General features: G+C 37.3%; 2 protein-coding genes across 2 annotated transcripts; both read left to right on the plus strand.

Annotated features, from left to right (window-relative positions):
- Positions 1-1,848: 1,848 nt before the first annotated feature.
- LOC138812128 (olfactory receptor 10J4-like) lies at positions 1,849-2,790 on the plus strand. The gene has a single exon (XM_070000052.1). It carries the CDS (start codon positions 1,849-1,851, stop codon positions 2,788-2,790), a length of 942 nt encoding a protein of 313 aa, XP_069856153.1.
- Positions 2,791-13,423: 10,633 nt separating this feature from the next.
- Positions 13,424-14,365, plus strand: LOC138812129 (olfactory receptor 10J4-like). Its single transcript, XM_070000053.1, has one exon. The coding sequence runs from the start codon at positions 13,424-13,426 to the stop codon at positions 14,363-14,365; it is 942 nt and encodes a 313-aa protein (XP_069856154.1).
- Positions 14,366-22,286: the final 7,921 nt, after the last annotated feature.

Below are 22,286 nucleotides of genomic sequence, written 5' to 3' on the forward strand. Positions count from 1 at the left end.
TTGGGGTGACCAGAAAGGGAACGGGAGCGATTCAGTGGATCCTCGGTGTTAGGAATGGAGGGGGTAAAACCTGGTAAGGTGCAAGGTTAACTCTGCCTGGTGGTCTCCCGAGGTGAGTTTACTTGGAGTAAGACAAACAGTAGATGAACAACTACTTACCCTCTCTAACCAGTGCAGAATGGAAAAAAAAATGAAGTAAAACAGCACAGCTGATCTTTTCTGATGAAATGAATTTTCTTTCTGCCGTCACAGTAGGAGAGACCATAGTCTGCTTGAAGGGTCATCATCTAGCTCCTTCTAATTCTTTCCTTCCTGTCGCAGAGACAAGCTTAATGCCTATGCTTCCTTATGCAATTATTTTTCACAATGTTAGAGGACAGTTCTGACATGGTCTATGGACAAGGGAAGTTCTCCCTTTTCTAGTCTTTCAGAATGACAGGGCATGGTAGGTCCTTAAATTGCAGAGACTGAATAGTGCTGACAAGGTAGAAAGTGTATCATCTCAGACACCTTTTATTTTTTACTCCATCACAGGTAATTGTGTTCTTGAGGTACTAATTCAAAGTGTGAAAGGGATATCTGAGGAGTTGGGCACACTAAATATCTCAGCTAGGCCCATGTCTCCATTTGCAAAGGTATTTCTCAATCACTTTCTCAGGTCTGTTGAAGTATAATTGATATTTTAATAAATTGAATACACTTTTTGTACACATTTGATGAGCTGGAATATAAGCTTACACTCAGATCACTACTGTCAAAATGCAGGTAAAGACATAGAGTAGCTTTAAAAGTTCCTTATATTCCTTGGTATTTGTTTTCTTTTGTAATAAGACACTTAACATGAAATCAACCTTCTTCATAAAAATTTAAATTTATAATGCAGTGTTATTGACTGTATGAATTTGTGTTGCACAGGAGAGCTGAAAAACTAATTCATGTTGCAATACTAAAACTTATAGCACTTGAATTAAAATCCCCTGTTTCTCTTGTTCTTGACCTGGTAAATGCCACTCACTTATTTTATGCTTATTTGACTCTTAAGATACCTCATGTAAGTGAAAACATGCAGCATTTATTCTTTTGTTACTAAGGTATTTTATGTAGACTAATGTCTTCTAGGCCTATCTATGTTGCTACAAATGGAGTATACTACTTTAAAGTAGTATATTATTCTATTCTCTATTTACACTGCATTTTCTTTATTTGTTGGTCTATGGACATCCAGGTTGTTTTCATAACTCTCTATAATGCATGGTGCTACATTAAATCTGAATGTTTAGATGTAAGGTTCTGACTTCAATTCAATTCTGTAATAGGATGCTCAAAATCACTAATCATTGGGTTAATGTAAGTCATAACCACTGGGAGATATCGCTCAACACTTAGATAGGATGTTAGATTATTTTTTTAAATGTTGCCACAGATAGCAAATGTTTAAATGATTTGAGCACCATTAGTAAAACATACCTTAAAATTAAACATAGGACTATAATATCACACTTGTAGTTTCTTGCTATATAAACAAAAATCAAAATAAAGTACTCTTTCTACAGACGTTTTTCGCTTTCTTCCTACTTCCCCTCTCATTTGCATCTCTGAATTCAATCCTAAGTCCTCTAAAGTAACCTTCCTAAAGTGCCCATGGAAAGAGTGGGAAATAAGGAAGAATGAAGCATTGGTCAACAGCTGAACATCACTTCTGGCTTCTGGCATGAGCTGACTTCTGGCACTTTGCACAGAATGGATGCACTGTCCACTAACAGCATGGTCCACCCTACTGTGTTTCATGGTTAACACAGCACACCTATCTTTTCTTTTCCCAGCTACTTCAAACCTAAACCTGTCTTGATGTCAAAGCCAAACTCCACTTTCGTGACTGAGTTCCTCTTTGAAGGTTTCTCCAGCTTTCAGTGGCACCACAGGCTGGCACTCTTTATGGTGTTCCTGACACTGTACCTGATAACTCTGTCTGGCAACGTGATCATTATAACCATTATTCGCCTGGACCGTCACCTGCACACTCCTATGTACTTCTTTCTAAGCATCTTCTCCATCTCTGAGACCTGCTACACTGTGACCATCATTCCACGGATGCTTTTTGGCCTCCTCAGCCCTCAGCAGACTATTTCTTTTCAGGGCTGTGCCACCCAGCTCTTCTTCTATCTAACCTTTGGCATCAACAACTGCTTCCTGCTTGTAGTTATGGGATATGATCGCTATGTGGCCATCTGCAATCCCCTAAGATACTCAGTCATCATGGGTAAGACAGTCTGTCTCTACTTGGCATCTGGGTCACTGGGAATTGGCCTGAGCATGGCCATTGTCCAGGTAACTTCTGTGTTTGGCCTGCCCTTTTGTGATGGCTTTGTCATCCCCCACTTCTTCTGTGATGTGCGACCCCTGCTGAAGTTGTCCTGCACAGACACCATTGCAAATGAGATCATCAACTTCGTTGTCAGTGTCTGTGTTCTTATTCTGCCCATGTGCTTGATCTTCATCTCCTATGTCCTCATCATCTCCACCATCCTTAAGATTGCTTCATCTGAGGGGCGGAAGAAGGCCTTTGCCACCTGTGCCTCCCACCTCACCGTGGTCATCATCCACTATGGCTGTACTTCTATTGTCTACCTCAAGCCTAAGTCACAGAATTTTTGGGGGCAGGACAGACTTATCTATGTGACCTACACCGTCATCACCCCCTTGCTGAACCCAGTTGTCTACAGCCTAAGGAATAAGGAGGTCAAAGATGCCTTGCGCCGAGCCTTGGGACTAAAAATCCTCTCTTCTTAATCAGAATTGTTTGTTCAGGAATTTCCGTGTGAGAGTGTGTGTGTGTGTGTGTGTGTGTGTGTGTGTGTGTGTGTGTGTATGTGTGTGTCTATAAAATGTATGTATAATGATATATTATATACTTAATGACACAATATACATCATATTCTACGATGCCTTTAATTATGACATCAAGAAACACAGTCTAGTTGACTTGAATGAAAAAACAAGGAGGTTCCTTTTGTAGTAGCTATACTTCTCTGGGTGTTGCTCTAGAACAGGAAGGAAATGAACAGGAGAAGGCAATGGAAAGGCGTGCTTGTGTCTGCTACTCATGCCCGATTGCACTGGTATGTGCTTGCACAAAGCTAAACACATCCAGAGAATAGATTTGGTCATTTTTACAACTGCAAGGAGATATCAATTAAAGTAGAGTTCTAAAAATCTCATTATGTCTCTACTGGAGTCTAAGATCAGAGCTTTTCTATTTTGCTCAACTTTTTTGGCTCATAGCCAGTGCTCTATCATTTGAACCATGTCACCACTTCCAGCTTTTGCTAACCAATAGTTAACTTCCTGGATTTTGTGACCTGCAAAAGCTTTGAACCATGGTCCTTCAGATCTCAGCCTCTTGGTTACTAGGAGAATAGGATTTATATAGCATTGCCTGGCAACAACAAATGGTTTTTAATAACCCCAGGAAAAACTCTTTATTGTTGTACAGGTTGTCAGAGTGAATTACACAACCATTACTGTTAAGTGAGGAAACAAAGAAGTCTCCATGCCCCAGAAATGGTGGGACAAAGAGTGATCTAATTCAGCAGTGATACTCACTAGCAACTATGTTGAAAATGAACTGTACAACTTGTGGGGGAGGAGGACCAGAAGGGAAAACAAGGGAAGAGGTTAAAAAAATGTACTCACTGCATATGACTGCAACCCCTCTGTACATCACCTTTACAATAAAAATAAAAATAAGTCTCTGTGCCATAGCTTTTCTTACATTCTGTTTTTTGCACACTCTGAAATTGAATCATAGCCAAGGAATCATCAAAATATTGGCAGTATATGCAAATCTTCCCTAAATGACACAGAAGTATATCTCAACTCTTAGAAAACAACAAACATCAGGTACAGAGAACAAGAAGTTGAGCTGTACCCAGTTCTGAGAGGCACAGGAGAGAAAATGATTGAAAAGTAGAAAATCCTTGAAAGGTGAATTAAAAAAGCAATAAGTTCACCACAGGAAGAAACACATAGAGGTCAGAAGAAACAAAGTAAAAGCAGAAAGCCTTTTGTGGGGACACTTAAGCTCTCTGAAAGAGTGTTACCAACATTAGTGCCTTAAATTTAACTTTTACAATACTGATGAAGAAACAGAAGGTTGAAGCTTCATTTGGGAATTTGGGAATTAGGAAACTCCTAAACCAGCTATTATTTCACTAGTTTGTTGGATCCCTTCAACTTTAACAGAGTTCAAAACAATATTTCACATCTTCATATCACAAGAGGTAAAAGCAGATATGCTAGTACCAGGAAGGGTCTTTTCCTTTACCCTTTCCTCCCTTCTGGGGAGCACTGAGGTGCACCCCAAAATAGCCAATCCTGTGGCATGACCCAGCAGAGGCAGAATCTCGCCATGTTTAGATTAACAGGATGCTTTGCAGAAAGAGAAAAAAGAAAAAAAGGAGAAACTGGCATGTGTAGCAATGAAAGATATATTTCTCCAGTGTCCAGATTTCCAGAAATGATAGAGTCCTTTCATTTCTGTGAATTTGGTCAAAATACAATTGAAGGAATGTTTGACTTAGCAGTTCTTTGAATCCATTTCAAAGATGCTGAGTAAAGGCTAATGGTTCAATGAAGTAGCAGGTGAATGCAGCTGGTGTTTGAGTTCACTGCCAGATTGCATCTTCAGGGTCCACACAGGTGAACCTTGGGCTCAGGGCTCTCGGTGAGTCTCTTTCAGGAATTGTTAAGAAGCTTTTTTTCCCCCTTTCAGTTCATGTATATTTTCCCAGGGACCGTTACTACTAATGATTTGCCAATTTCAGCGTATATTCTGACTGAGACAATTATGAAGAGTGCTGTGAGGTCCAGGTCTCTCGTGTGTGAGGGGTCTGAGGATTGTATTGTGTTGTGATTGTATTTTATTTCAATTATTTTTCTTTTCTACCTGTTTCCTTGATTTAAACACAGGTGTAATACAGGAAGCATCCTGTAAAGAAACTTCTATACTTACATTTCCATTTCATCCTTAGGGTTTGTGATCTGTACAGTTTTAGAATGCCATTTACAAATCAGTTAAGAAGGTTTTTGTTGTTCATGTGAATTTTAAAAAATGATTTAGTCAGTTTGTTGAGCTTTATTTACTGTCAGTTAATTTAGTTGTGAGCAGTACAGATTTATCTTTGTAAAACTAATTGAAAATAAAAATCTGTATGTATTTCAGAATCCATAAGAGCAACTTCTCTTCCTCCTCCTCTTTTTCTTTTTCCTCCTCTTCTTCATCCTCTTCTTCTCTTTCTCTTCATTCTCCTTTTCTTCTTTTCATCAAACCCAGAGCCTTGCACATTATGTGCTCTTACCACTTGGCTGGCCTCAGACCAAGTAATCTTTTTGTTTATCTTCTGAAGATTGTATATGTAGAGTTTTACACCTGTGCTCCAAGGTCTATTACCCATTGACAGTGCTAGGCTGACTGTCCACAATAAAAGAAAACTAACAGTTGGCCTATGCCTTTTAAATTTCAAGAGGAGAATAGTGGCATTTTAAAAAATGATCCAGTACATGTCTAAAGTCAAAGCTTTTGTATGGGAAAGTTGTGGAGGTTGATGAGGTACTAGATGGGGGACTTAGAATTAGTAAATTATTGTCCAAAGCAGGGCAAATGACCTAAGAGCAGAGCACAGAAGAGAATTCCACTTTGTGAGATTTTCCAGGTTTCTGGGCTGTCAGTGCCTCTGCTTCCCACTCAGGGAGCTTCATTGACAGGTGAAGTTCAAAGAGTTGCTGCTGTGCTTTTCATTACTACTGAATGAGAGGATGGGACAGCTCAGCCTTCCTTAAATAAACCAGGAAGGGAAGACAAATCCATGCAATTTAAAGAGAAAGGTGAAGAAAGGAAAGAGGCAATGGAGGGCAGAAAAGAGAAGACTGGGAAAAAGAGAGGAAAAACAATATATTCTCCATTTTTTTCCTTAGGGTCAGAACATTTCTTGGGAAAAAAAAGGGGGTATGTACTCTTAATGGACAGTTGCCAGTTCTCTTACTGCCCTTATTTATGTTTATATTTCATCTTGATCAGTCACCTCTTCCATCATTTTCCCTCTTTTTCTCCATGTATGTATTCCTCTACCCATGTCATCGTTTTCTAGTTCCATGATCACATATTTACACTAGCCATTACAAATTTATTCAACACTCATTCCTCTTTCCATTCATCTGTTCCCTTCCCATTAGGCTACACACACACACACACACACACACACACACACACACACACACACACACACACACACACACACAAACACACACACATAAACACACACGCACAAACACATGCACACTCACAGGCAAGATATTTTCTTTCAACTTTCTAATATTCATTTAGCTTTTAGCTAAATGTTAATCTGTTGTAGAGCGCCTGAGCTATTTCAATAACTTGACCACTGTGAATAGTTCTTCAGTGAACATGAGGAGTGCAGGTACCTTTACTGTATCTTTTCTTGAAATCTTTCTTATGAATGTCCAAGACTAGTATCAATAAATCATAAGCTAGGTGGATTTTTAATTTTTTGAGGCATCTCCATATTGATTTCCATAGTGGTTGCAATATTCATTATTCTTACTGACAATGTTTTAGAGTTTTCTTTCCCCTCACAACATTGCCAGCATTTATTGTTTTTCATATTCTTGATGGTGATCATTCTGACTGGAGTGAGATTCAATTTCAATGTTGCTTTGGTTGCTATTTCCTTTATGACTAGAATGTTGGACATTTCTTCATGTATCATTGGACATTTCTACATCTTTTTCTGATAAATGTCTGTTTAGATTCGTTGTCTTATTAATTAGATTATTGATTCTTTGAGGAGATAATCTAAAGCTCCTTGTATATTCTGGGATTTGGTTCTTTGAAAAATGTATAATGACAAAGATTTTCTCCCATTCTCTTGGTTGACTTTTTAGTGAGTGAGTGCATCCTTTGCTGTTCAGAAGCAAAGTAGCATAATGTAATCACATTTATAAAACCTCATTTCTATCTGTTGAGCAACTAGAGTTTTATTCAAGGATTTATTCACTATAATGATAAATTCCAGTGTTTAACCTATTCTATCATGTAGAAGTCCCAAAGTTTCAGGTCATAAAGTACTTTGAGTTTGTATTGGCACAAGGTGAGCAATAGGGGTTCAATTTCAGATTCTATATGTTTTTGCCAATTTGTTGAAAAGACTAACTTTTCTTCAACATATGTTTTGGGCTCCTTTATGAAAAATCTGTTGGCTATAGTCATGTGAATTTATTTCTGGATTTTCTAGTGTGTTTCACAGGTCTTTCTGTCTGTTTTGTGCCATTACCATGCTGTTTCTATTCTTGTCATTTTGTAATATAATTTGAAGCCTGTGTTTTTGATACCTACAGTATTCTTTTTGCCAACTACTTCACTATTTGAAGCCTATAATGCTCTCATACAAATTGCCTTTTAACTCTGCGATAAATGTCATTGGGATTTTGATGACTGTTGTATTAAATGTGTAGATTGATGTTGGCAGCATTGTGCCAAGAGAGTTTAAACTGACTTCAAGCATTAGGGTAGTGGAAGATTGTCCTTGGGAATTATGACAACAGAGATTCGTGCATGCTGAAACTCTACTTGGGAACTTTTACTTCCAATTTCTCACACATGAAGAAGCACTCCTCTCCTCAGACTAGAGAATTGGCCAGAAAATATGACATGTATTGTAGCAGGCCAATTTTAAAATGGAAAATTAGCCTTTGCATCCTAGAGACTGTTTCTAACATCTTAGCCAACTCCTAGTGGTTCTCTTGGGATTGGGAATGAGATGTCTCTGTAACAAGGTCTCCAGGCACTCTGCTGTTTAGATTGTGTCTCTTGCCATTGATCAATTAGGACTACTGAATATTATTTGGGGAAGAGATGTCCAGCATTTGGGCTAGAAGTTTGTTACCCTTTTAAGAATCTCTAATCCACAATTACTCTTCTGTGCACAATGAAAGTGTCTTTCAGCAGATGGGATGGCAAAAATTGAAAGGAATTATTTTTATATTTTCCATGTGTCACTTGTTCTCAGATGCAGAAGGACTGCCACAGGCTTTATTCCCTTCCTGGTTAAACAGCAAGTTTCATGTATGGCTTTCTAGGTGGTGTTTAGATTAGGAAATTTCTATTAAACTGTGGCTCTACTCAGGAATTTTCAGTAACCTCAAGGTAAGAAAACACATAGGCTGTTCAGAAAAATATTATTGCTCTACAATCTGACCTAAAGTGAAAAAACTAGTGTGATGATGAGCCTTAGTAAAATTCTTGGTAACATTTTTCTACCTATTGGTAAATATCTATATTTTATTTTTCATGTGGCCAATTTTTAACATGGTGCAGATGAATCAGGCTTGAGTTCAACTCTCTCTAGGCAGCAAGAAACACAATGGTTAGGTGAATTTCACTTTCTTATGTGCCAGGATGGGGAGGGATGAAGAACATATGATCCGTTGTGATGCATTAAGTAACATCTGTAAAAGAGGAGGCATATAGTCTCTCAACAGAAAGAAAATGACTTTCAGGAATCTTGCAAAGTGAATGGGCTGTGTAATCTAGAGAAAAGGGGCATAAAATTCTTGAAAGACACTGAATTGGTTCTGAACCAAAGACTGGCAAAGAATCTATGTTTGCAAATATAATCGCAAGGACTATCCTTGCCATATTTTTCTTCCTAGCTCTTGTATACCACTTATATGCATTAAACTACTGAGGAAGCCAATTTTCACTAAAACCTGCTTCCTGGATAAAATCTAGTAAATTTTTTACTTAAATAAACCAAAATATAGAGCAAGTTGAAAAAAATTAGGAAAAGATATGAAGAGTATATTCATCAAGGCCAGATCCTGTTTCACTTTTGTGTGTCATTAATTGAAAAGAATGTAAAGGCAATAAGCAAGCAAACAAAAATCCTCTGAATTTTGTGCAGTTAGTTCATGTTTACATTTCTTACAATTGTTTTTCTTTTGTCTTTCTTTCCTTACCTACATTTTCTAGAACCTATGTGCATAGTCCTACTCTTGATACTGCTTTAAGCCTGTGGCCCACTCTGTACCCTTTTCTGGTTATTCTGTTAGAGTCTGTCACATACTTGTTCATACAAAACCTTTTAGGGTAATTTACATATGGTTAACATTCTGGATCAAGAACCAAAAAGAATACTTTATGCAAAAAAGTACTTCGGTCAAGTTGTTATTAAAACAATGTTTGTAGATGTCATTGTGTACAAGTATAATATAGCTGTGATTTGACATTAGTGAGCTCTAGATATCAATGATAACACCACAAGGGAATATAGATATTACTTTTGGTTGTTCTTAGATATAGTAACTGGATGAGCTCTTTTGCTCAAAGGAAAGAGCAGAATGTTGAGCAGAATGTTGCCAGGATAGGGAATAGAAAGAAGCAAAATTGAAATTTATATTCCATCTAATCTGCACTTACATTCGGGAGTAGTTCAGCAGTATATAAAATTTTATCCACTGGTACACTTACACAAACCTTCTTTAAAAAATATGAAAAGGGGCTGGGAAGGTGGCTCAGTGGTAGGGTGCTTGCCTTGCATGCATGAGGCCCTGGGTTCAATCCCTCAGCACCACATAAGCAGAAAAAGCAAAAATAGTGCTGTGGCACAAGTGGTAGAGTACTAGCCTTGAACTGAAGGGCTAAGGGACAGCGCACAGGCAAGTCCCACAACTGACAAAAAAAATACTACGAAAAGGCCATATGAGAATGTGGGAAGATAATGGAGAAATCCAAGTATTCAAAGATAATGGTAAAAAGCCAAGTATTTAAAGAATTGTTTACAAACCAGGAATGTTTGCTTGAGTCCCACACCTCCAATTCTACTCTCTCCTCCTCTAAATTTCAACTGGCTCATTCATGAAAAATAGAAATGAATAGCATCTAATGACACTACTATTCATCAAGGACTTTCTGTGTGTTAAGGTTCAGATCCCATACTTGAAGTACATTAACCTATTTAATCTTCATAAAGACTTATTCTTATGTTACCATAATTGATTTACAAATGAGTTTTAATATTGTGCTTAAGATTTTGGAGAGCAATTAAAGGAAGTTTTATAGGAATGCTCAGCAAACAGATATTTCAGAAGAACATAATGGCAACATTCAAAAGGAAGACATAGGGTATGACTGATTGATAGGTAGAAAATGAGTTAGGAAGAAATCCCTATCACATAGAGGTGATGATAGGTATCAAATTTGGGTGTTAGTAGAATGTATGATGTAAACAGGAATAGTTTCTTACTGAATTTGGCTTATTTCACTTACCATCTCCAGTTCTATCCATTTTTCCCCAGAAATGACATAATAATTTTACTCTTCTTTGTGGCTGAATAACTCAGTGTGTGTGTGTGTGTGTGTGTGTGTGTGTGTGTGTGTGTGTGTGTGACATTTTCTTTATCTAATCATTGGTTTGGGACAAATAGTATGGTTCTATAACTTGGCTTATTGTGATGAGTACTGCCATAATAATGGATGCTTAGATATTTCTCTTGTATGTGATTTACATTCTTTTGGATTTATACCCCCAAATGTCAGAACAAGACAATATGATGGTTATATGTTTAGTTTCTTGAAGAACCTTCATATATATATTGGCAGTGACTTAAATATGGTTTTTAGTCCTAAAAACTGTAATGATGTGACATACTTATAAACAAAGAGATTTTAGAGAGAAACCACTTGGTGGGGAAATAAACATTTGAAGGGGGAGAAGATGATAAGAAGATGAAAATTAGATATGTACATTATAGTTACATATATGAAAGTAGCATGATGAAAGCCACCAAAATATGTTTGAAGGAAAGGAAGAGGTATAAAAAGTAATATAGGTGAAATGAATTGGCTCAAAGTATGTTGTATACCTGTAGTAACACAATGAAATCCCTTTGTACAATTAGATATGCTAACAAAAATAAAATGAAATACAGGAAAAAAAAGATTGGACTGATAAGAAAGTCTCAGGTGGCACAGTTTATGGGTTGGGTAGAAAGTAAAAGCAACTATTCAAGTGATGCTCAGCATCGTGAACAGAGGTAGTGTTGAAATCTGATAAGGTGCAAGCTTAAATCTGCCAATCTCAATGATGGTTCACTTGGAATAAGACAAAAAGTAGGTAAGCCTGTTCTTTGCTGTCTCGAAGCCAAAGTAGAATGTGTAGAAATAAAGTTAAACAGAAGATCTGTTTTTTTCCTAATAAAACCAATTTTGTCTTTGTTTTCACAATAGGAAAGACTGTGGCCTACTTGAAGGAACATCAGCAGACGCAATTCAATTGCAGGAGTCAAGAGAAGTTTAATATTTATATTAATATGCAATTATTTTTCACGATATCAGAGGTTAGTTCTGACAGAGTCTACAAGAAGATTATGCTTTTCTAGGCTTTCAGTATGACAGGAGATTTCAAACTAAACATTGCTGGCATTGGGGATTGAAGACTAACAGGACAAAACAGGTATCAGTCTGAGTCCTTGTGGTACCAACTGAAGATGCATTGGAGAGGATGTAAATAGTTGGACACTTGATATATAACCTATCTCTATCTAACCTTTCCATCTCTACCTAACCATCTTTCCAATTGCCAAGTGGTTATTTCTTGACCTATTTAGCAGTTGGGGGGAAAGATAATTGATACCCAATGAACTAAATACATTTTGTATATACATTCTATCATGTAACGATCACAAAAATAAAGGTAAAGGAAGATCTACCACCTTCAAGTGTTTCCTTATGTTCCTTGGTATTTTGTTTTCTTTTGTAGTAAGACAGTTAACAAGAAATCAACTATCTCTAAAAATTTTAAATTTAAATACAGTATTGTTGACTACAGGCATTAGTATGTTGCACAGAAGAGATGAAAAACTAATTCCTGCTGAAGAATGAAAACTTTACAGCACTTGAATTACAATACTCAATTTTCTTTGTTCTCTCCAATGGTCAATGCCACTTATTTGTTTTGTCACTTGACCATTTCAGGTACCTCATGTTAGTGAAATCATACAATATTTGTACTTTATTAATTAATATTACTACGTATTAGGTTTGTCTATGTTTTATAAATGTAAGAATTCCTTTCTTTAAAGCTGTCAAACAGAACATCTATTATTCAATCCTCTGTAGATACCACATTTCATTTACCTATCTGGCCATGTTTTCATAAGCTTTCCATAGTAAATAATGCCTTGATACACACACATTATCAAAATGAACTGCATGAAATGGAAATGAGGTTTTGTTCCTTTGATGTTTTTATTTCTTTTTTGTATTGTTTATTTGTTTATCTGTCTTGGGTAGGGTAAAGGGGCACAGAAATGGAGGGACAAAGAGTGAACAAACGTAGCAGCAGCACTCACTAGAAGCTATGGTAAAAATGAAAGAAATAACTTGTGAGTGGGAACAGGAGGGAAAGGGAAAGAGTGATATTGTCCAAAAAATGTCCTCTTCATCTGACTTATGAAACTATAACCCCTCTGAACATTACCTTTATATGAAAATATTAAAAACAACTTTAAAAACATGCAGATAGAGATACTACCTTCAGGTAGTGAGTATAATTCAGAAATGAAATAAGATGCTCTAAAATCAGTAAATTTCCAGGAAAATGCAAATCAAAACAAGGAGGTGCCCTCTCAACAGGAGGAATGTTATTTAAATATACATATATATATGTGTGTGTATATATATATATATATATATATATATATATATATATATATATATGGATACATATATATGTTACCAGGGATGCTATACTTTGGAAGGATTAGAACCTCATTTTTAAACATAGCTTAAAAATTTAAACACAGAGATAAAAGGTATTGATCATTTTTGCCAGTCCTGGGCTTGAATTCAGGGCCTGAGCACTGCCCCTGAGCTTCTTTTGCTCAAGTCTAGCACTCTACCACTTGAGCCATAATGCTATTCCTGGCCTTTTCTGTTTATGTGGTATGGAGGAATCAAACCCAGGGCTTCATGCATGCTAGGCAAGCACTCTACCACTAAGCCACATCCCCAGCCCCCAAGATATCAATCTTAATTTCTGCTATATAATCAATAACCTGAAATCAAGTGCATTTTCCACAATTTTCTTTCAATTTCTCTCTACTTTCCTTCTCACCTCCATCTCTGCCTTTAATTCTAGGCATTCTAAAGAAACTTCTTCACAGTACCAAAGAAGGGAGTGGGCAAAAAGGAAGATGGAGCAACTGATCAACTGAACAGTGATATTATTGAAGTCTGAGGACTTGTTCTGCATGGGAACAACAGTAAAGGCATGGTCCACCCTGATCAGTCTCATGGTTCACACAGCACACCTATGTTTTCTTTTCCTTAAAACCTACACCTGCCTCAATGTCAAAGCCAAACTCCACGTTTGTGACTGAGTTCCTCTTTGAAGGTTTCTCCAACTTTCAGTGGCACCACAGGTTGACCTTCTTTGTAGTGTTCCTGATATTGTACCTGCTGAACCTGTCTGGAAACACGATTATTGTGACCATTATTCGCTTGGACCGTCACCTGCACACTCCCATGTACTTCTTTCTGAGCATGCTCTCCATCTCTGAGACCGGCTACACTGTGACCATCATTCCACGGATGCTTTTTGGCCTCCTCAGTCCTCAGCAGACTATTTCTTTTCAGGGCTGTGGCGCCCAGCTCTTCTTCTATCTAATGTTTGGTGCTAACAACTGCTTCTTGCTCACAGCCATGGGATATGATCGCTATGTGGCCATTTGTAAACCCCTAAGATATTCTGTCATTATGAGCAAAGCAACTTGCACCTATATACAATTTGGATCACTTGGGATTGGCCTGATCATAGCCAGTGTTCATGTAACATATATGTTTAGATTGTCATTCTGTGATAAATTTGTCATCCCCCACTTCTTTTGTGATGTGAGACCCATGCTGAAACTGTCCTGCACAGATACCACTACTAATGAAATTATCAATATTGTTTTCAGTCTCTGTGCTCTTGTTCTGCCCATGTGCCTGGTGTTCATCTCCTATGTCCTCATCATCTCCTCCATCCTTAAGATTGCTTCAGCTGAGGGGCGGAAGAAGACCTTTGCCACCTGTGCCTCCCACCTCACAGTGTTCATCATCCACTATGTCTGTGCTTCTTTTGTTTACCTCAAGCCTGAGTCCGAGAGTTCCATGGAGCAGGACAGACTCATCTCAGTGACCTACACTGTCATCACCCCCCTGCTGAACCCTGTTGTCTACAGCCTGAGGAATAAGGAGGTCAGAGATGCTGTGTGCAGAGTCCTAGGGCGAAAATATCTCTCATCATAACCAGGACTGTTTATTCGGGCCTTCAGTTTGTACATATATTTATACAAGTTATGTTAATTTTATGTTGCCTTCAATTATGAGATCAAAAAAAGCAAACTTGATGAATTGAGTATGAAAATAAAGTTTCCTCTTGGAATATTCATATTTCTCTGGGTTCTGCTCTACAACAGTGAGAAATAAGCAGATGTAGAATTAGGCAATGGACAAGGGTGTGTCTTTCTACTACTCCTCCCCAAGTGCACTCACACATAATGGCACAAAACTACATAATTCCTGAGAATAGTGTTAATGATTTATAACAAGTTAGTGTCACAAAAATCCAAAAGGGTTGTAAAATACCATAACAAATAATTCGAACACAGGTCAGGATGAACTCTTTATTGTTGCAGTAAGTGAGGGGCTACATATGTTTCCCTATCCCAGCTTTTCTTGTGCTCCTGTTTCGATAAATGCCAAGCCTGCATTACATTCAAGAAATTGTCAAAACATTAGTGGAAGACCATGTTATAAATGAATATATGTTCTCTGCCTGACTAAAATATAGAATCAAATTTGCATAAAACATGGCATAGAGCTGTACTCAGGTCTGAGAGGCTCAGATGAGAAAACTAAGACTGAAAAATAAAGATATTAATAAGTTGAATTTTTAAAAAAGACAACAAAGCATTAAAGAGGATAGAATAGAATGAGCTAAGTTAAAGTAGAATGCTTTTTGTAGAAGTGACCTAAGCTCTCTGAAACAACATTATATACATAAATGTTTTACATTCAACTTTCATGATATGTTTTAATGAACAGAAGATTGAAGATTTACTTGTGACTGTAACATGAAATTCCTAAGCCTGCCATGGTTAATTTTCATAAGTTTCATGGATCCTTTTAACTCTTTATCTAGTTCAAAATGAAATTTCATGGCTGCACTTTATAAAAGGTGAAAGTAGGTTTCTGGTTCAAGGAAGGATCCTCATTCTCATCTTGCCCTACATCTGGGAACACTCATTCACACTGAGCCAGGAAGTTTGTATCACATACAGAATCTACCAGATTTGTGGTATGACCCTGAAGAGGCAAGATATCATCTATGAAAGTGTTTTCATATTATTTTCATTTAAGATAACATAGGTTAGTTTGAGAAAAAGGAAAAGAAAACAAATGAAAGAAACTAGCATGTGATGGCACCAGGTGCTGGTGGCTCATGCCTAGCTACTCAGGAGGCTGAAATATGGAGATTGAAGTTTAAAACAAGCCTGAGCAGTAACATTTGTACAGTAATGTTTGTGAGCTTCTTATCTCTAAATAACAACCAAAAAGCCATAAGTGAGCTATTGCTTTAAGTGGTAGAGTGCTAGCCTTAAGCAACAAGTTCAGGGACAATGCCCAGGCCCTGAGCTCAAGCCCAAGGACCTGCATCAAAAAAAAAAATTAAATCAGGTTTGTTAAGCTCTTGTTACAGTGACTCAATTCATTGCAATTTTATCTTTTTCTTTTATTGTGAAAATACTGTACAATTATATGGGCAAGGTAATGAGTACATTTCTTATCAAGCATTGTTGCCTCCTCCTTTGTTTCCCCTTCCCATACCCCCCCACCCCCCACCCGATCCTCCCCCCCCACCAAAGTTGTAAAGTTCATTTTTCGACATAACCAACTTGTACATCTCATTGTTGCAATGGGTCCACATGCATCCCTATTTAAATAATTTGTTTTTCCCTTCCCCTCCACAAATTATACCAACTGCAATTTTATCTTTATAGGACTGTTTAAAATAAAAGTTTGTATTCTTTTTTCCTCAGAATCTATGAAGTGTTATTTCCGTTTTTCTTTGTTTCCCTTCGTTTTTTTAAACAGTTCATGATATCCAACATAGGAAGATTATGGTTTTACTGTCAAGTAGAAGTCTCAGAGTGTAATGTTATAAATTAAAATTTTGAAATGATATTGGGTGAAAGGTGAGCAAGGGGTCCAACTTTAGTTCTCTGCACATCCAATTCTCCCAGAGCCATTTGTCAAAGAGGCTATGTTTTCTTGAATGTATATTTGTCAAAAGTTAGTTGGCTGCAGTAGTGTGGATTTATTTCTGGGTCTTTTAGTCTGTTCTGACAGTCTTTGAGTCTGTTTAGTGCCAGTAGCAACTTGTTTCTGTTATTGTAGTTTTATAGTATAATCTGAAGTCTGAAAATGTGACATTTCAGCATTTTTTTCCCACAAGATTGCTTTGCTATTTGAGACCTTGTCCCTTTCCATACAAATTATAAGATGTTGGGCTGGGAAGGTGGCTCAGTGGTAGAGCACTTGCCTTGCATGCATGAGGCCCTGGGTTCAATTCCTCAGCACCACATAAGCAAAAAGAAAAAAGCCTGAAGTGGCACAGTGGCTCAAGTGGTGAGTGCTAGCTTTGAGCTGAAGAGCTGAGGGACAGCGCCCAGGCCCAGAGTTCAGGCCCCACAACTGGACCCAAAACAAACAAACAAACAAAAAAACCCTAACAAATTATAGGATGCTGTTGGTGGTGGTGGTGGTCATGGGGCTTGAACTCTGGGCCTGAGTGCTGTCCCTCAGCATTTCAGCTCAAGGCTAGTACTCTATCGCTTGAGCTACAGGGTCACTTCCGGTTTTTCTGGTGGTTTATTGGAGATAAGAGTTTCATGGACTTTCCTGCCAGGGCTGGCTTTGAACTGTGATCCTCAGTCTTAGCCTCCTGAGTATCTTAGTATTACAGGCATGAGCCACCAGCACCCAGCTTATAGGAATTTTTAAAATCTCTGTCAAGAATGACATTGGGTAAAAACCTTTCATTAAATTTGTAAACTGTCTTTGGCAATATTATGTCAAGAGACTTTTTATTTAAAGCATCAGAGCATTGGTTGTTCTTGTGTGTCCATAATAGCAGAGATTCACACATACTGAAGCCCCACTTGAGAATTGCTCCTTTGAATTTTCCACACATGAAGATACATGCCACAAGGTCTTATACTTCCTTCCCTGGACCCTGGAGAAGTGAACAAAAAGCATTATGGATCTTAGCAAAACCAAAGCTAACCTTAAGAGGGAAAATTCACCTTTGTACCCCAGAGATTGTTTCTAATAACTTAGACAACTCCTACTCACAAATGTTACACTCAGGATTGGCAAAGGAGCTGCTTCAGTAACGAGGTCCCCAGGCACTTTGCTGTTTAGATTGTGTCTTCTTCCATTAATCATTTGGGAATAGTAAATAGCATTGGAAAACAGGTGACTAGCATTTTGAACAGAAGTTTGTTACCTTATTAAGAATACCCAACTCCCTGTGAGAGCTCTGTGACTCACAAGTTTCTTTCAGAAGGTAGATGATGAAAATCCAGAAGAATTATGCAGTTTCTATCCTTCAATTTGATTTCAGACACAGAAAGACTGAGATAGTCATTATTCCCTTTCCATCTAAACAGTAAGTTTAATGCATGACATTTTGGATAGTGTCTTGACTAGGTAACTGCTAATAAACCATAGCTTACTTAAAAAATTTAGTGACCTGAAAGAAGAAAAGTCATGAACTGTTTAGGAAAATATCAGTGTTCTATAATGTGATCTAAAATGAAGTGTTTGGTTTTAATAATTTTATGGGCCTTGGCAACATAACTATTCATTAACTATCTAATATATGCAGCCAAATGTCTAGGGTAGTATGTAAGACTCAAGCTTCTGCTCAACTTTTCCTAAGATACAGAAAACATGATATCACTTTTTTATATATCAGGACAGGAGGGCTTACTAGAACATACTATCAGCTATTGCATAGCCAGTGAGAGTCTTTTAAAGAAGAAGAATATATTCTGTCATCAAAAGAATATGACCTTTAAGAATCTGGAAAACCATCATATTGCATTGTGACATTAAATTATGTTGGTGATGTGATTTCATTAATTGAATAGTGAAACATCATGTTCCTAATTTACAAGAGTTCCAGTAAAGTGAAGGAAAAGAAGAATCTGGAAAACTAGGTAATTGAGTTGTATAATATAAAATCAAGGGATATAAAATGGTTAAACAGTCTTTAATTGGGTCTCTACTAAAGTCTGTTAAGGAATACAAGAACCATGTGTACAAAGACCATCTCTACCATTTTTCTCTCCCTAGAACTGGCACAGTACTAACACATTGTAACTACTGAACACATTAAACAGCAGAAGAAACTGATTTTCATGAAAAATAGGTTTTCTAAATAAAATTCTATAAATTTTTGAGTTAAATAACCCAAAATATAGTGTAAGTAAAAAAATTAGGAAGTAACATGGTTATTTTCTGTTTCTAGGGAAAAGCATAATTAGTACATTCATTTAGGATTAGGCCAAGGACAGATCATGTTTTGCTTTGTGGGCCATTTATTGGAATGAACATAAAGACAATAAAAAATTCGAAATTAAAAATCATGTGATGGTTTTTGCTTTTTGTTGGTCTTTAGATTCTCTGTTGTTTTTCTCTTGCCTTTTCCTTCTTACCTTGGTTTCCCAGAATCTACATGAACAAACCTGTTCTTGGCACTTATTTGGATGTGTCAATCCACTTTTCACCCTTTACTGGTTATTCTCTTAGAATTTTCCACCTGATGGTCCAGGCAAAACATTTCTTAGGGTGTTCATAATATTCTGCTGACTGACAGTCTGGATGAGAAATATAAATAGATAGGTCTTCTGGTCAATAGAATGGAGTTAAGTTTTTAAAAACCATGTGCTTTAATTTCAGTGTATGTAAGGGCAATGAAACTGTGATTTGACATTAGTGGGCTCCAGCTATCAGCTATACACAGCAAGGGATCTGGACATTACTTCACAGTTCTCCTAGCTATAGTAATTAGGTTTGCTCTTCTGATGCATGGAAGCAGAAAATGTGGAGCATTACCATGATAAGGACTAGGATTAGGATCAAATTGCAACAGAGTACAATCTGATTGATGCACACACATCAATCAGATTTAAAGTTCTTAAAGATCATATGAGAACATGGAGAGGAATGGCAAAACCCAAAGTCAAGTTTAGGTATTCAAAAGATTATTTACAAATCCAAGATTGTTTCCTTGAATTGCCCATCTCCAATCCAACTCTTCTATGACAAATTGAAACTGACTGATTCATGAAAAATCAAAAAAGAGTAACAACTAATAAATATATTATTCATTAAGTACTTCCTGTGTGTCATGGTTCAGGTCACATATTTCAAATGCATTATACCATTGATCTTCATGACAATTTAACATATTACTAAAGCCTGTTTACAAATACTGTACATGTATGAAAGTAGCATGCTTAGAGAAGCAGTGAGGAAATTTATGAAGCAGTGCTTGGCAAAGAGATATTTCAGGAGAACATACGGTAACATTCGAAAGGAAATCATAGGGCATGGCCAACTGAAATGAGGAAAATTAATTAGAAGGCAATCACAGTAACAGAGGGGTGTTGTTGGGTATGGAATTTGGGTGCTGGTAAATGTATAAAGAAAATAAGATTCAGGGCTGGGAAGATGGCTCAGTGGTAGAGCGCTTGCCTTGCATGCCTGAGGCCCTGGGTTCGATTCCTCAGCACCACATAAGCAAAATGAAAAAAGCCGGAAGTGGCGCTGTGGCTCAAGTGGTAGAGCGCTAGCCTTGAGTTGAAGAGCTGAGGGATAGCGCCCAGGCCCAGAGTTTAGGCCCCACGACTGGACCAAAAAAAAAAAAAGATTCATTTTTTTTCCAAGCTTGGCTTATCTCACCAAGAATCATGATCTCCAGTTCTACAAATGACTTAATAATTTTCACCTTCCTTTATGGTTGAATATTTCCTCATTGCAGAATATTTTGTTTTCTATTATTAATGGCTAGACAAAGAGTCTGATTCCATATCATGTAAAGTGTGAATAGTGTTATTACAATCATAGGTGAATCTCTTTTGTATGTGATTTTTTTTGGATATATCCAAGAGTCAAACAACAGGATCATATGGAAGATCTATTTTCAGTTTTCTTTTTTTTTTTTAACTTTTTTTTTTTTTGGTCAGTCATGGGGCCTGAACTCTGGGACTGGGCGCTGTCCCTCAGCTCTTCAGCTGAAGGCTAGTGCTCTACTACTTGAGCCACAGAGCCTCTTCTGGCTTTTTCTGCTTATGTGGTGTGGAGGAATTGAACCCAGGGCCTCATGCATGCAAGGTAAGCACTCTACCACTGAGCCATCTTCCCAGCCCCTATTTTCAGTTTTCTTGAGAACCATCATACGGACTTTGATAGTGAATCAAATGTGGAATCTAGTTCCAAAAACTGTAACAGTATGGCATGTTTGTAAAAGACAGATTATTTTGGGGGAAGAAACCACTTGGTGGGGAAAGAGAAAATAGAGAATTACTGGAAGTTGGATATTATAGACATATACTATACATGTATGAAAGTAGTATAATGAAAGTCATAAAAACCTGATTAAATGAACCCCAAGATATGTATTCAATTTTTTTTCTTTTATGCGATTGTTTCTAACACATTTATAAGATTATTTCTTTGTTGCTTTGTATGTCCCTCCCCCATGGTATAATCCCTGCTTTCATTATATTTGATGTCGGTATAATTTGTGGAGGGGAAGGGAAAATCAAATTGTTTAACTAGGGATACAGGTGGACCCATTGCAACAATGAGATGTACAAGTCGTTATGTCGAAAACAAACTTTACAACTTTGGTGGGGGGTGGGAGGAGGATTGGGTTAGGGGGCGGGGGGATGATGGGAAGGAGAAACAAAGGAGGAGGCTACAACTTGATAAGAAATGTACTCATTATTTTGCCCATCTAATTGTAACCCTTCTGTACAGTATTTTCACAATAAAAAAAAAAGAAAGTTGAAAGGAGGAAGAGACCTTCAGAAAGAATAACACAAATGGAGGTAATTTGATGAAAGCACATGATTTATGTTATAAACAACAATGAATCCTCTTTTTCACAATTATTTGTTCTAAAACTGCAAAAGGTACATTGAACATCAGAAAAAGGAAAGGTGTTGGAGGAGACACTTCCTTTGAGATATACAGAAAGGAAAAGAAAGGTATTCCATTGATTCTCAGATTTGTAAGTGGAGGTAATGGTGGAAACCTAGCTAAGATACAAGGTTAAATTTGCCTAGAAGAGGCCCTCAAGACAAGTTCACTGGAGTAACACAATAAGGAACCAACCCTTTCCTACCATTAACCCAGCATAGAATGTAGAAATGAAGTAAACTACACAAATGGTCTTTTCTGAGAAAATAAATTTTCTCTTTGCTGTCACATGAGAAAAAACCCAGAGCCTTCTTGAAAGACATCATCAGGTTCAATGCAGACTCTTCCTTTCTGTGGCAGGAGTCAAATAGATACTCTTAGCAGCCATACTGCCTTAACCAATTATTTTGCATGGTGTTAGAGGACAGTCCCGACATGGTCCATAAGAAGACTCAACAGGAGACGTGTTCTCTTTTCTAGTCTTTCAAGATGGCAGTGGATGATGGGGTATTAGACAGGGATAAATATGATTCCAGGAACTAGATAGTAGAGAACATGTAGGACAACAGGCATTGAATAGTGTTGTAGAGTAGAAAGGATATCAGCCTAGACATCTAGTCTCTTTTATTAGGTCATTGTTTAGTCAATCTTTCAGGTACTAATTTAAGATGTGTTGAAGAGGATCAAAGGCAAAGTGCCAAATATGAATTCATAGGTACCACTTTGAGATTCTGACTTAAATTCAGGAATGGTATAGGATGCTCAATAATACTATTTCTCAGGGAAATGCCAATTGAAACAACAGGGAATAACTCTCAACAGTCAATAGACATTATTCTTATAAAAGTTTACATTTTACAAATGTTGGAAGGTTTGGAGCACTGCTTTTAAGATATCTTAAAAATGTAATGGTACAAATACAATGTTATCTAGAAATTACAGTTTCTTGTCTTAT

This window comes from Dipodomys merriami, unplaced genomic scaffold, assembly GCF_024711535.1.
Source record: "Dipodomys merriami isolate MVZ:Mamm:240054 unplaced genomic scaffold, mDipMer1.0.p SCAF_56, whole genome shotgun sequence".
Classification (NCBI taxonomy): domain Eukaryota; kingdom Metazoa; phylum Chordata; class Mammalia; order Rodentia; family Heteromyidae; genus Dipodomys; species Dipodomys merriami.